Source organism: Scyliorhinus torazame, chromosome 5 (genome assembly GCF_047496885.1).
Source record: "Scyliorhinus torazame isolate Kashiwa2021f chromosome 5, sScyTor2.1, whole genome shotgun sequence".
In the NCBI taxonomy this organism is placed as follows: Eukaryota; Metazoa; Chordata; class Chondrichthyes; order Carcharhiniformes; family Scyliorhinidae; genus Scyliorhinus; species Scyliorhinus torazame.
Genome location: NC_092711.1, coordinates 87919156 through 87935363, shown reverse-complemented (window position 1 = coordinate 87935363; position 16208 = coordinate 87919156). Strand labels below are relative to the sequence as shown.

At 46.5% G+C, this 16208-nt stretch overlaps 1 protein-coding gene across 1 annotated transcript in view; it reads left to right on the top strand.

Annotated features, from left to right (window-relative positions):
* LOC140417772 (uncharacterized) overlaps window positions 1-15239 on the top strand; it is a 36645-nt gene extending 21406 nt beyond the window's left edge. Inside the window, exons 5-9 of the mRNA XM_072501238.1 lie at window positions 572-640; window positions 6506-7261; window positions 10111-10281; window positions 10720-10796; window positions 15141-15239. Of these exons, the coding sequence (XP_072357339.1) occupies window positions 572-640; window positions 6506-7261; window positions 10111-10277 (992 nt within the window). The 3' untranslated portion in view covers window positions 10278-10281; window positions 10720-10796; window positions 15141-15239. The remainder of the gene's footprint in view (window positions 1-571; window positions 641-6505; window positions 7262-10110; window positions 10282-10719; window positions 10797-15140) is intronic.
* The last annotated feature ends 969 nt before the right edge of the window (window positions 15240-16208 follow it).

Sequence of the window (16208 nt, the reverse complement as noted above, 5' to 3'; positions counted from 1 at the left end):
CATTGCTTTAGTCCATGGTAATGATCACCCTGATCTCTGTAATCTCCTCCACACACACCCCTTTCAGATTTCTGCACTCATTTAATTCCAGCATTCCTGATTCTAATCTGTCCACCATTACTGAGTTGCCAAGGCCTCAATTTCTGGAATTTCCTCCTTAAAACTCTCCGACTCTCTTTCCTCCGTTAAGATTGTCCTTAAAATCTAATATTTCGTCATGTGGCTCAGTGTCAATTGTTATTTTGTCACGTTTCTCTGAAAGTCGAAAAAGTTATATTCTGTTCAAGTCATAATATAAATTCGAATTATTCTAACAGTCCTCGGCATATATTCTGCCCCCTAAATAGGAATTTGTAACTGAGTGAAATAGTTGGATGGACATTCTGTCATGAAGACACATTTCAAAAACGTTGCCCCCAACAATGATGGCGACTGAGCCTGCGCTCTGATGCTTGTGCCCCAATAAAGATGGTGGGTACGCGTGCGCAGTGAGCTGCCAGTGATCCAAATAAGGATGCCGAGGGCGCATGTGCACTGCCAATTTGAGACGGCGCATGCGCACCGCTGCCAGTACCAAATAAAGATGGCGGCCGCATAGACCTGTCTGTGAGAAAGCTCCGAATCCCGCTCAGATCCCCAGGTACCGGTGGATTATTTTTCCGGATTTTTGCTTTATATAACATGTTTACGAAGCGTGCCTAACGACCCGCACGATCCAGCTCTCTCTCCGTCTCGCTATTCCCACCTTCACGAGTTGTGCATCCGAGAAAGGACCTTTTCTGCATCGCCATTAATCACACTGCGCATGCTTCACTCGGCCCAGTCCTGCCCACATTCACTCCGACTGGCTGGAGGACCAGTCACTCCCGCCTGGTCTGCCGGACCCGCCCACTCTTCTCCTCTTGATGTGGAGATGCCGGCGTTGGACTGGGGTGAGCACAATAAGAAGTCTTACAACACAGGTTAAAGTCCAACAGGTTTGTTTCGATGTCACTAGCTTTCGGAGCACTGCTCCTTCCTCAGTGATGGTCACAGTAACTTCATTGCAATGTTAATGTAAGCCTACTTGTGACAATAATTATTATTATTATCCACAACCTAGAGAATTTTAGGTGAGAAACAGAGTGAGAGAGAGAACGAGAGTGAGTAGTGGGGGAGAGAGAGAGAATCAAAAAGATTGATGGAAAGGGCGAGAGAGTGAGAACGGAGTGAGGGTAACAGGAAGCAAGGTGAGGAAGGAGCAGCGCTCCGAAAGCTAGTGACATCGAAACAAACCTGTTGAACTTTAACCTGGTGTTGTAAGACTTTGTACTCTTCTGCTATTGGTCGCGCGATGCCGTCAACCATTGTGAGGTGTCAGGTGAGAGGTCAGTGTTGGGGGGGGTGGGGTTTACAAACCCCAGTGGGGCCCTGGAGCCGAATGTGAAACAATGAACATTCTCCACTCTCACTATCCGCCGCTTCCGGCTTCTCTCCACAAACAACCTCACAGAGACCGCGGGGGGAAACACTGACCCAGTGACAATGTCACTGCATTAGTCACCCAGAGAGACAGGAAAATGTTCTGGGGACATGGGCTCCAATCCATTAAATTAATAAAATCTGGAATTTAAAGTTAGTCTCAGTGATGGTGACTGAGGCTCCACTGAGAAAATCTCCAATGTCACTGGATTAGGTCAAAAAGGCAGAAAGTAGGAAATTAGTTAGTTTAAAGCCTGTTGTTGGGAAACTGTTGGAATCCATGATTGAGAAAGTAGCAACCAGACATTTGGAAAGTCAAACTGCAATCTACCAGAGTCAGCGTGGTTTTGTGAAGGATAAATCGTGTTTGACTCATTTCTTAGGAGTTCTTGTAAGATGTAACAAGCCAAGTGGATAATGGGGGCCTGTCGATGTATTTTGACTCCCAGAATACATTTGATAAGGTGTCACACAAAAGGTAATAATCAAGGTAAAATCCCACGGGGTTGAGAGATAATATATTAGTTTGGATAGAGGATTGGCTAACCAACAGACAGCAGAGAGTGGGGATTAGATTTATTGACACATGTACTGAAGAAAAATGTTTTTACCCAGAGGGTGGTGACGGTCTGGAATGCCCCGAACAGACGCCGGAATGTGGCAACTAGGGGCTTTTCACAGTAACTTCATTGAAGCCGACTTGTGACAATAAGCGATTTTCATTTCATTCATTTTCATTTCATGCACTGCCGAGGAGGGTGGTAGAGACGGTTGTCTCACATCCTCTTAAAAAAAGTGCCTGGATGAAGACTGGCACGTCATAACATTGAAGGCTATGAGCCAAGTACTGGCAAATGGGATTAGGTAGATGGGTCAGGTTTATCATGTGTCGATGCAAACTCGATGGACCGAAGGGCCTCTTCTGCACTGTTGCTGATGAAAGTTTGGTGGCATCATAGACAGCATACATGATAGCATAAAATTGCAAGAAGATATTGACGAACTAGGTGAATGGGCAAGATTGTGGCAATGTAAACAAGTGTGAGGTTATCTGTTTTGAACCAAAAAAGGATATAACTGAGTACTTTCTAAATGGAAAGAGGTTAAGTACAGTGGGTGTCCAAAGAGACTTGAGGTTCATAGAATCTACAGCACGGAGACAGGCCCTTCGGCCCAAACTGGCCCATGCCAACCAAAAAGCTCATCTAAGCCAATCCCATTTGCCTGTATTTGGCCCATATCCCTCTGAACCTTTCCTATCCATGTATCTGTCCAAATGACTTTTCAATGTTGTCAATGTCCCTGCCTCAACCATTTCCTCCGGCAGCTCATTCCACATCCGTACCATCCTCTGTGTAAAACCATTGCTCCTTAGGTTCCCATTAATTCTTTTCCCTCTGAACTTAAACCTATGCCCTCTAGTTCTCGATTTCCCAACCCTGAGAAAAAGACTGAGTACATTCACCCTATCCATGCCTCTCATGATCTTATACACCTTGATAAGATCACCCCTCAGTCTCCTACGCCCCAAAGAAAAATATCCTGGCCTGTCCAATCTCTCCCTGTAACTCAGTCCCTTGAGTCCTGGCAACATCCTTGGAAATCTCTTCTGCACTCTCGCCAGTTTAATAACATCTTCCCTATGGCAAAGCAACCAAAACTGAACACAATACTCCAGGTGTGACTTCACCAACGTCCTGTACAACTGCAATATAACTTCCCAACTTGAATACTCAATGCCCTGACTGATGAAGGCCAGCATGCCAAAAGCCTTCTTCAGAGAATTTACAGTGCAGAAGGAGGCTATTCGGCCCATTGAGCCTGCACCAGCCATTACAAAGAGCACCCTAGTCAAGCTTACTTATCTACCCCACTCCCGTAACCCCCACTCAACCTTTTTTTGGACACGAAGAACAATTTAGCCGGTCCACCTAACCCGCACATCTTTAGACTGTGGGAGGAAACCAGAGAACACACGCAGACACAGGGAGAACGTGCATACTCCACACAGACAGTGCCCCAGCTGGGAATCATACCTGGGTCCCTGGAGCTGTGAAGCAACTGTGCTAACCACTATGCTACCGTGCTGTTCTATCTACCTGTGACTCCACCTTTAGAGAACCGTGCACCTGAACTCCAAGATCCCTCTGTTCCATGATACACCCCAAGACCCTACCATTCACTGTGAAAATCCTACCTTGATTTGACTTTCCAAAATGCAACTCCTCGCACTTATCTGTATTGAACTCCATTTCTTGGCCCACTTACCCAGCTGATCGAGAACCTGCTGCAATTTTTGATAACCTTCCTCACTGTCGACAATACCACCTATTTTAGTGTCATCTGCAAACTTACTGATCATGCCTTGTACATTCTCATCCAAATCATTGATATAGATACAAACAGCAATCTCCTAGTTACCAATCTCCTCGTTACTCCCCGACTTAGTTAATTATTCCAGTTTCTCAAATTTAGAACAGATTCCCAACCAGCCAATCAGCTTTACTCTGAGGTAAGTTATTTATATTTGCTGTTCAAAGCTCCTCCTCCCCGGATTCGGGCCAAATCCGCTCCCTGCCGACTAGGCCGTGAATCCCTGAGGTAAGTTATTTATACTTACTGTTCCGAAGCTGCTCCTCCCTGGATTTGCGGCAACTCCTCTTCCTGCTGTCTAGGCCGTAAATTCCCACGGTAAGTTATTTATATTTACTGTTCCAAAGCTCCACCTCCCCGGATTCGCACCAACTCCGCTCCCTGCGTTGGTGAGATTCATACCTGGGTGTCCGGAAGATTGTTAGGACAGTAATTGCCCTGTAAGGCAATGAGTCATTTTGCTTCCCAATTGGCCGAGGAAGGCAGTGTGTCACAAGGATGGATGTGTTGACCGATTAATGGCTGGAGGATGGGGGCAGGTCATGTGATCAAACCTCCAGGAATATATTTAATCAAAGTTGGCGAGGAGAGAATGTTGTGAATTTTTATCCTAAACTGACAGTGAGGTTTCTGTAAATTTACAAGATACTGGAAGTGGAGGTTTAACAGACGGGAAAAGCAAACCAAACGTCACATCGCAATCTGACAGAGTCACTCGATTCATTAGAACCTGAATTTCAGCAGCATCTGGGTGTGGAAGGTAAAAGGTTTGTCTGTTCTGTCTGTGAGGGAAGATTTCAGGTCTCAGTGTGACTGGAAAAGCCCTGAGATTCACAAACCCTGGTTAGACCAAACCTGGAGAACTGTGTTCAGTTCTGGGCAACAAACCTGAGGAAGGATAGAATGGCCTCGGAGGGAGTGTAGCTCAGATTTATCTGAGTGATATCTGAACCCCCGGGGTTAAATTACAAAACTAGCCTGTACAAAAATGTCAGAGACGTGATGGCGCAGAGAATGGCATCGGCCCATTGAGTCCATGCTATCTCTCTGGAGCAATCCAGTCAGTCCCATTCTCCTGCTTCCTGTATCCTCGCAGGTTTATTTCCCTCAGATGCCTATCCAATTTCCTTTTAAAATCAAATCATTCGTTGTGTCTATTTTCAAACTCCCTCATAGGCAGCAAGTTTCAAGTCATTGCCGCTCGCTGTGTAAAAACATACATCTCATATCACCTCATATCTCCTGTACCTTTCACATACAAACTAGGAACAGGCCACTCGGCCCCTCGAGCCTGCTCAGCATTGAATAAGATTGCGGCTGATCTCATTCTAACGTTAACTCCACATTCCTGTCTACCCCTGATGACCTTTCACCTCCTTGCTCATCAAGAATCTATCCAGCTCTGCCTTAAAAATATTCAAGTCGGGCAGCACGGTGGCGCAGTGGGTTAGCACTGCGCCCTCACGGCGCCGAGGTCCCAGGTTCGATCCCGGCTCTGGGTCACTGTCCGTGTGGAGTTTGCACATTCTCCCCGTGTTTGTGTGGGTTTTGCCCCCATAACCCAAAAATGTGCAAGCTAGGTGGATTGGCCACGCTAAACTGCCCCTTAATTGGAAAAAATGAATTGGGTACTCTAAATTAAAAAAAATATATATTCAAGGTCTCTGCTTCCACTGCCTTTTAAGGACGTGAGTTCCAAAGTTTTACAACCCTTAAGAGAATAAAAAATCCTCATCTCCATCTGAAATGGGTGACCCCTTATTTTGCAACAGTAACCCCCTTGTTCCAGATTCTCCCACAAGAGGAAACATCCTCTACACATCCACCCTGTCAAGACCCCTCAGGATCTTATACAGTTCAATCCAGGCTTTATCCAAAACTTTAAATCCGTGTCCCGACTGCTTGTACGATCAGTGAATGGAAACAGAGATTCTTTGTCCACCTGGTGGAAACCTGGCATAATCTTGTGTCCCTGAATCAAACCTCCCCTCAAACTCCTTTGCTGGAACCATTCTGGTAAATCTCCTCTGCACCTTCTCCAAGAACCTTCACATCCTTCCTGAAGCGTGATGACCAGAGCTTTATAAAGATTCAAAGAATAGAATTAGAGCCATAGAATTCCTACAGTGCAGAGGGAGGCCATTTGATCCATCGGGTCTGCATTGGCCCTTGGAAAGAGCACCCTACTTAAGCTTAAGCCCATGCCTCCACCCTGTCCCTGTAACCCAGTGCCCCTAACTCACCTTTGGACACAAAGGGCAATTTATCATGGCCAATCCACCTCACCTGCACACCTTTGGACTGTGGGAGGAAACCGGAGCACCCGGATGAAACCCACGCAGACAAGGGGAGAATGTGCAAACTCCACACACAGTCACCTGAGACGGGAATTGAACCTGGGACCCTGGAGCTGAGGCAGCAGTGCTACCCACTGTGCCACCAGAAGCATAGTTTCAGTATCATATTTATATTAATGAAGCTCAAGGTCAAAAATGCTTTGCCAACTACTCTCTTAATGTGTCTTGTATATATACACAATCCAGCAGTTTTCATGGTCACTTTTTCCCAGTGCCGGCCCCACAAATGACCAGATTCACTCAGCTCAATTTCACAACCTGCCTTTGTGTTTTTGTGGGTTCTCTCTCACTCCCTATTTTCTGCTTGAAATCAGTTTCACAGGGTGTTCGAAATGGAGGATTCAAATTCCGGAAACTCAAACCAAGCATCATATCAGGATCTGACAGAGTTCTCGATTTATCATATCCTGAAGATTGGCGGATTTTGAACATGGAAGGAAAAAGCATCGTCCACAGTGGGGAGAAACCGTACACGTGTTGTGTGTGTGGACGAGGATTCACTCGATCATCAGACCTCACAAGCCACAAATGGAGTCACACGGAGGAGAAACCGTGGAAATGTGCTGACTGTGGGAAAGGATTCACTTCCCCATCCAAGCTGGAAATTCATCGACGCAGTCACACTGGGGAGAGACCATTCACCTGCTCCAAGTGTGGGAAGGGATTCACTCACTCATCCAACCTGCAGATACACCAGCGAGTTCACACTGGGGAGAGACCATTCACCTGCTCCAAGTGTGGGAAGGGATTCACTCAGTCATCCCACCTGCTGAGACACCAGCGAGTTCACACTGGAGAGAGACCATTCCAATGTCCAGTCTGCGGGAAACGCTATAAAAGTTCTTGGGAACTGATGTTCCATCAACGTGTTCACACTGACGAGAGACCGTTCAGGTGCTCTGACTGCGGGACTGCGTTCAGACAATCATCTCACCTCACTGAACATAAGCGAGTTCACACTGGGGAGAGACCATTCGCCTGCTCCAAGTGTGGGAAGGGATTCACTCGATCATCCAACCTGCAGACACACCAGCGGGTTCACACTGGGCAGAGACCATTCATCTGCTCAGGTGGAAAGGGATTCACCACTTCATCCCACCTGCTGAGACACCAACGAGGCCACAAGTAATGACTGCGACTGGGTTTTGGTGTTTCTCACATTCAGGACTGAACCATACGGCAGTACGGTAGCATTGTGGTTAGCACAATTGCTTCACAGCTCCAGGGTCCCAGGTTCGATTCCGGCTTGGGTCACTGTCTGTGCGGAGTCTGCACATCCTCCCCGTGTGTGCGTGGGTTTCCTCCGGGTGCTCCGGTTTCCTCCCACAGTCCAAAGATGTGCAGGTTAGGCGGATTGGCCATGATAAATTGCCCTTAGTGTCCAAAATTGCCCTTAGTGTTGGGTGGGGTTACTGGGTTATGGGGATAGGGTGGAGGTGTTGACCTTGGGTAGGGTGCTCTTTCCAAGAGCCAGTGCAGACTCGATGGGCTGAATGGCCTCCTTCTGCACTGTAAATTCTATGATGATCTATGTTCATTTGGGTCTCTTTCTGCTGATAACAAACTCCAGCCCATTTACAGCGGCTAATATTCTGGCTAAAAGTCAAATAAATTAGATTTGTGTGAAATATGCAGTGTGCTGAAACGTTTTAATATCTCTGACACAAGTTAGTTCCTTTTGAAGTACTCTCGCTCTCCCCTGTCTGTTCCATCCTCACCTCCAACAAGAAGTGCGAGGAGCTTGTGGATCATCTTTGTGACTGAGATTGAGTAAATCCGATCAGCTGCCTCTGCTGATTCCCTCCCTTCCTTGAGCCCACCAGATCAAACTGTCTCTAAATTTTATCCTTTCCCGAGCCCTGAACCCACATCTTTCTCTAGTTTCTCTCCCATCTCCCTCATGCCCTCAGAGCTCACCTTGTCCATGAGACCCAGCTCCTACTTCATCGACCCTTTTACCACTAAGGTACTGATCAGCCAACTACCCTGTGTCCACAAATATTGTCAACATTTCTCTCTCTCTTCAGGTACTGTCCCTCTGCCCTTCAAATCTGCCATCAGCACTCTCGCAATAAAACAAACCCTTGACCCTGCCATCCTTACAAATTAGTGCCCCACCTTCAACCGCCCTCTCCTCTTTAAATTCTTTGAACATGTTGTCCCTCCCAAATCCTTGCTCATCTTCACCAGAACTCCCATGTTTGAATCCCTTCAATCAGGTCTCTGCCCAGTCAGAGTAGTGAAATACAAGAGACAAACAGACTCTTACCCAGAGTGAAAGACAGACAATCCGGGAGCTTGGATCCAACATGGATATGTCCATAAGACCAGAAGATAAGGGTAGGAGCATAGTCATTATTGAGAGACAGACACACAACTAAACAACACAAATCACAACACCAAGCTACCTGGACCCATATACCCGAGACAGGAAGGAGAATTGGAGACAGACTGGAAGAACTCAGACTCCAGATACATTAATCAAAAACAGATGGAATATCTGAGGGTCGAACCAAGGAAGTTCTACCTGTTCCCTAAAATACACAAAATCTTTATTATTGTCACAAGTAGGCTTACATTAACACTGCAATGAAGTTACTGTGAAAAGCCCTTAGTCGCCACACTCTGGTGCCTGTTTGGGTACACAGGGAAAGTTCAGAATGTCCAAATTACCTAACAGCACGTTTTTCGGGACTTATGGAAGGAAACGGAGCACCCGGAGGAAACCACGCAGACACGGGGAGAACGTGCAGAATCAGCACAGACAGTGACCCAAGCCAGGAATCGAACCTGGGACCCTGGTGCTGTGAAGCAACAGTGCGAACCACTGTGCTACCCTCCAGTTGCTGGGTAGATGCCGGTGTTCTAGCTTTATTAGAACAGCTTTGCTAGGAGTATGGCACAAGTCTTCAAAACTAATGCCGGAAAAATGTCTTTGCAGTATTCACTGCCTTCAGCCATTTCTTGATATCACGTGTTGTGAATGAAATTGGCTGAAGACTGGCATCTTTGATGTTGGAGATCTCTGGAGGAGATCAAGCTGGATCATCCACCCGGCACTTTTGGCTGAAGATTACTGCGAATGCTTCAGCCTTGTCTTTTGCACAAATGTGCTGAGCTCCTCCATCATTGAGGATGGGGATATTTGTGGATCCTCCTCCTTCAGTGAGTTGTTTAATTGCACCACAATTCACGATTGGATGTGGCAGGACTGTAGATCTTCGATCTGAAACGTTGGAAGACCTTCTCCATTCACCTTTTGCCCTGATGAAGGAGCTGCACTCCGAGAGCTAGTGACTCCAAACAAAACTGTTGGACTTTAACCTGGTGTAAAACTTCTTATTGTGCCCACTCCAGTCCAACGCCGGCACCTCCACATCTGATATATCAGATAGATATTGTTCTGACAGTGCCGCCTGGTGTGTGTAATTAATTGGATTGAATGTCCAAAGAGCCAGCACAGGGATGAAGAGCCGCATGATTTACACCTATAATGGAATGAACAGTCAATGTAAGGAAATAGAGAGAAAAGACAGGGAAAGCAATGATTCCGGGACAGAACCCAGTCCAAATAGAATCAGGGGAGGTGAAAGGGAGGTTGGAAACGTTTAAAAATCTCTCCTTATTCCCAGAAATGAAATATAAGAGAGGACTGGGACGGAACGGTGTTGCAGTAGTTAGCACTGGTTCCGAGAACCTGTGTTCAATCCCGGCCCCGGGTCACATCCGTGTCTGCATGGGTTTCACCCCCACATCCCAAGAAAATGTGTATGGTCGGTGGATTGGACACGTTAAATTGCCCCTTAATTAGAAAAATTCAAAAATATATATAGAAGCAAGCACCTACTCACAAAAATTAGTCTGAATTTTTTGAAAAGCAATTCATCTCAATTGAGTAACAAATTTATTTTCTCTGCAGTTTCACCGTTCAGTGGCGGTGCAATTACCCAGCATTCCCTGCGTATGTGCAAGTGCCCTATTCACACCACAGGAGCCAACCGCGCAGGCGCAATGCTGGGCTATATGTGGAGCATGCACAGTGTCATTTTGCTTGAGGCCTTGTGCGTGCGGGAGATGCTTTACTGAACGGGTGAGAGTCGGTGGGCCGGAGGGGGGAATGGAGCCGGGAGTGGGGGTGGGGAGGGAGCGGAGGCTTCATAAACACCCAGTGCAGGTCTCACAACCTCAATAAGAACCTGGAGGCCTCGGGTTTGTAACACCGAGGCTTTTCCCCATGAACAGGCCCAGGTGACTGGCCACCACCTTGGATCAGTGGGGAGTGAAGCGCATGCGCCGTTATGTGACGCAATAGTGTGGGCGGGGCCTCGGTCCCGGTGACCAGGGGAGAGTCTCCTTTGGGACCTCTCTGTTCTCAGAGCTGGATTCATGTGGACGCAGAGGCGACACTGGTTCAGGTGGTGATGGACATCCTGGTGCATCCTCAGCCACCAAGAGTAATTATGCAACATGTCGAGGATTTGAAAGAGAGAAACATGCTTCAATTTGATCCATTTTTTTTTTTTCTAAGCCATCCAGGTTTCGCCCAATTGACACTGAGCCACGCAGGGAGATATCAGGGCAGATGGCCAAAAGCTTGTTTCCAAGGTAGGTTTTAAGGAGGGTCTTAATATAAGAAAGTGAAGGAGTGAGCAGGAGAGGTTTAAGGAAGAATTTCCAGAGCTTGGCTATCAGGCAACTGAAAGAACAGCCACCAGTCATAGAGTGATTAATATGGCAAATGCTCATGACCATAAGATATAAGATGCAGAGCAGAAGTCGGCCATTCGGCTCATCGAGTCTGCCCTGCCATTCCATGAAATCGTGGCTGATCTGATATCCTCAACTCCACTTTCCTGTCTTATCCCCTTAACCTTGATTCCCTTCCTGATTAACAATTGTCTATCTCAATCTGAGTCCTGAATTAGATGAAAGTAAATATCTCGGTGGCTGGATGAGATGACAAGAGATAGGGAGATACAACCCTGGAGGAAAAGGTGCTTCTTAAACGAGAGATTTTATAAGTCAGTGGGCACAGGGAAGGTGGGTGACCACGTCTTGGTGTGAGTAAGCAGAGTTTTGGATGAACTCAATATTACAGGGAGGTTGAATGTGAGCGGTCATCCCAGGGTGCATTAGGATAGTTGGTTCCAGAGGAAATAAAAGAATAGATGAGAGTTTCAGAAGCAAATGAGCTAAGAAAAGGCTGGAGGCTGGCAATGTTACTGAGCTGAAAATATGCAGTCTTGATTCTTTTTAAATGAATACAAGAGATTTGGGCATTGCTGGCTAGGACATTCATTGCCCATCCCTAATTGCCTTTGAGAAGGTGGTAGTGAGCTACTTTCTTGAATCGCTGCAGTCCATGTTGGGTAGGTACACCCAGAGTGCTGTTAAAGAGGGAATTCAATGATTTTTACCCAAAGACCTTGAAGGAACAGTGATATATTTCCAAGTCAGAATCTGTCAAAGTTCTGGTTGAGAAATACCCAATCTCTCTGCTTCTTTGCCTGCCTCTCTCCCTCCCTTCTCTCTCCCCTCTCTCTTTTCTCTTAGGGGGGACCTATACCGTTGGGATGGTCTCCACCTGAACCGAGCTGGGACCAGTGTTCAGGCGAAAAGAGTAAATAGGGTGGTCAATAGTACTTTAAACTAAAGATTGGGGGGGAAGGGAAAGTCAGGGAACCAAGAGGTGAAGTAATCAGTGGGAAGCGTAGCTGCTTAGGAATACAAAAAAGCACGAAAAGACAGAACTCAGGAGAGGTTACAATAGTCCCCATCCCACAAAATATGACACACTGTATGGAAAGGCTCAGTAAACCAAGGTCCACCACACTAAGAAAACAAAAAGGAACGGTCAATATAAAGGTGCTATATTTTAATGCGCGCAGTGTACGGAACAAGGTAGATGAGCTTGTGGCCCAGATCGTGACTGGCAGGTATGATGTGGTAGGCATCACAGAGACATGGTTGCAGGGGGTTCAGGACTGGGATTTAAACATCCAGGGATTCACAACCTATCAAAAAGACAGAGAGGTGGGCAGAGGGGGCGGGGTTGCCTTGTTAATTAGGAATGAAATTAAATCAATAGCACTAAACGACATAGGGTCGGATGATGTGGAGTCTGTGTGGGTAGAGTTGAGGAACCATAATGGGAGTTATGTACAGGCCTCCTAACAGTGGTCAGGACCAGGGGCACAAGATGCACCACAAAATAGAAAGTGCATGTCAGAAAGGCATGGTCACAGTGATCATGGGGGACTTTAATATGCAGGTGGACTGGGTAAATAATACTGCCAGTGGACCCAAGGAAAGGGAATTCATTGAATGTTTACAGGAGGGCTTTTTGGAACAGCTTGTGATGGAGCCCACGAGGGAACAGGCCATTCTGGACTTAGTGTTATGTAATGAGCCAGACTTGATTCAAGATCTTAAAGTAAGGGAGCACTTAGGAGGCAGTGATCATAATATGGTCGAATTCAATCTCCAATTTGAAAGAAAGAAGGTAGAATCAGATGTAAAGGTGTTACAGTTAAATAAAGGTAACTACAGGGGCATGAGGGAGGAACTGACGCCAATCAACTGGGAGCAGAGCAGCAATGGCAGGAGTTTCTGGGAGTAATTGAGGACACAGTACAGAGGTTCATCCCAAAGAAAAGAAAGGTTATCAGAGGGGGATTAGGCAGCCATGGCTGACAAAGGAAGTTAGGGAATGCATCAAAGCAAAAGAGAAAGCCTATAATGTGGCAAAGAGTAGTGGGAAGTCAGAAGATTGGGAAGGCTACAAAAACAAACAGAGGATAACAAAGAGAGAGATAAGGAAAGAGAGGATCAAATTTGAAGGTAGGCTAGCCAGTAACATTAGGAATGATAATAAAAGTTTCTTTAAATACATTAAAAACAAACGGGAGGCAAAAGTTGACATTGGGCCGCTCCAAAATGACGCTGGTAATTTTGCGATGAGAGACAAGGAAATAGCCGAGGAACTGAATAAGTACTTTGCGTCAGTCTTCACAGTAGAAGACATGAGTAAAATCCCAACAATTCCGGAGAGTCAGGGGACAGAGTTGAATATGGTAGCCATCACAAAGGAGAAAGTTGTAGAGAAACTAAGAGGTCTAAAAATTGATAAATCTCCGGGCCCAGATGGACTACATCCTAGAGTTCTAAAGGAGATAGCTGAAGAAATAGTGGAGGCGTTGGTGATGATGTTTCAAAAGTCACTGGAGTCGGGGAAAGTACCAGAGGATTGGAAAATCGCTGTTGTAACCCCCCTGTTCAAGAAGGGAACAAGGAAAAAGATGGAAAATTATAGGCCAATTAGCCTAACCTCGGTTGTTGGCAAGATTCTAGAATCCATTGTTAAGGTGAGATTTCTAAATTCTTGGAAGTGCAGGGTCGGATTAGGACAAGTCAGCATGGATTTAGTAAGGGGAGGTCGTGCCTGACAAACCTGTTAGAGTTCTTTGAAGAGATAACAAATAGGTTAGACCAAGGAGAGCCAATGGATGTTATCTATCTAGACTTCCAAAAGGCCTTTGATAAGGTGCCTCACGGGAGATTGCTGAGTAAAATAAGGGCCCATGGTATTCGAGGCAAGGTACTAACATGGATTGACGATTGGCTGTCAGGCAGAAGGCAGACAGTTGGGATAAAAGGTTCTTTTTCGGAATGGCAACCGGTGACGAGTGGTGTCCCGCAGGGTTCAGTGTTGGGGCCACAGCTATTCTCTTTATATATTAACGATCTAGATGACGGGACTGAGGACATTCTGGCTAAGTTTGCCGATGATACAAAGATAGGTGGAGGGGCAGGTAGTATGGAGGAGGTGGGGAGGCTTCAGAAAGATTTAGACAGTTTAGGAGAGTGGTCCAAGAAATGGCTGATGAAATTCAACGTGGGCAAGTGCGAGGTCTTGCACTTTGGAAAAAAGAATAGAGGCATGGACTATTTTCTAAACGGTGACAAAATTCATAATGCTGAAGTGCAAAGGGACTTGGGAGTCCTAGTCCAAGATTCTCTAAAGGTAAACTTGCAGGTTGAGTCCGTAATTAAGAAAGCAAATGCAATGTTGTCATTCATCTCAAGGGGCTTGGAATATAAAAGCAGAGATGTACTTCTGAAGCTTTATAAAGCATTAGTTAGGCCCCATTTAGAATACTGTGAGCAATTTTGGGCCCCACACCTCAGGAAGGACATACTGGCACTGGAGCAGGTCCAGCGGAGATTCACACGGATGATCCCAGGAATGGTAGGCCTAACATACGATGAACGTCTGAGGATCCTGGGATTATATTCATTGGAGTTTAGGAGGTTGAGGGGAGATCTAATAGAAACTTACAAGATAATGAATGGCTTAGATAGAGTGGATGTAGGGAAGTTGTTTCCATTAACAGGGGAGACTAGGACCCGGGGGCACAGCCTTAGAATAAAAGGGAGTCACTTTAGAACAGAGATGAGGAGAAATGTCTTCAGCCAGAGAGTGGTGGGTCTGTGGAATTCATTGCCACAGAGGGCGGTGGAGGCCGGGACATTGAGTGTCTTTAAGACAGAAGTTGATAAATTCTTGATTTCTCGAGGAATTAAGGGCTATGGAGAGAGAGCGGGTAAATGGAGTTGAAATCAGCCATGATTGAATGGTGGAGTGGACTCGATGGGCCGAATGGCCTTACTTCCACTCCTATGTCTTATGGTCTTACTCCCCTCTCTCCTCTTCACATCGAGGCCACAGCCTTCCGTAGGCCTAGGAATGCTGGGTGGTAGGTTCTTTTTCCTGAAGGACATTAATGAACCAGTTGGGTTTTTATGACAGTCCAGCAGTTTTCATGGTCATTTTTCCCAGTGCCGGCCCCACAAATGACCAGATTCATTCAGCTCAATTTCACAACCTGCCTTTGTGTATTTGTGGGCTCTCTCTCACTCTCTTTTGTCTGTTTTAAATCAATTTCACAGGGTATTAGAGCAAATTTGCAGTTGGGAAACTCAAACTGAACATTACATCAGATCTGACAGAATCCCCAATTTAACCTGAACATCATTGGATTTTGAACATGGAAGGAAAAAGCACCGTTCACAGTGGGGAGAAACCATACACGTGTTGTGTGTGTGGACAAGACTTCAACCAGTCATCTTACCTCTCACAACATAAATGCAGTCACAACGGGGAGACACCGTGGAAATGTTGGGACTGTGGGAAGGGATTCAATTACCAGTCGAAGCTTGAAACTCATCAACGCATTCACACTGGGGAGAGGCCATTCACCTGCTCCGTGTGTGGGAAGGGATTCACTCAGTCATCCACTCTACTGACACACCAACGAGTTCACACTGGGGAGAGGCCGTTCACCTGCTCACAGTGTGGGAAGGGTTTCATTAATTCAACCAATCTGCTGACACACCAGCGAATTCACACTGGGGAGAGGCCATTCACTTGCTCCAAATGTGGGAAGGGATTCACTCGGTCATCTGACCTGCTGACACACCAGAGAGTTCACACTGGGGAGAGACCATTCACCTGCTCCGAGTGTGGGAAGGGATTCACTCTGTCGTCTGATCTGCTGACACACCAGCGAATTCACACGGGGGAGAGACCATTCACCTGCTCCATGTGTGGAAAGGGATTCACTCGGTCATCCCACCTGCAGAGACACAAGCAAGTTCACACTGATGAGAGACCTTTTAAATGCCCGGATTGTGGGCAGTGCTTTAAATGTTCCTGGGACTTGGTGTCCCATCAACGTGCTCACACTGATGAGAGGCCGTTCACGTGCGCTGACTGTGGGACTGGGTTCAGGCGATCATCTGACCTCATTACACACCAGCGGGTTCACACTGGGGAGAGGCCGTTCACCTGCTCCAAGTGTGGGAAAACATTCACCCAGTCATCCAACCTGCTGAGACACCAGCGAGCTCACAGTGTGAAGAGACCATTCACCTTATCTGTGTTTGGGAAGGGATTAATTCAGACAGCCACCCTTCTAACACAACAGCGAGGTCTCCCTGAGGAGATACCGTTCACCT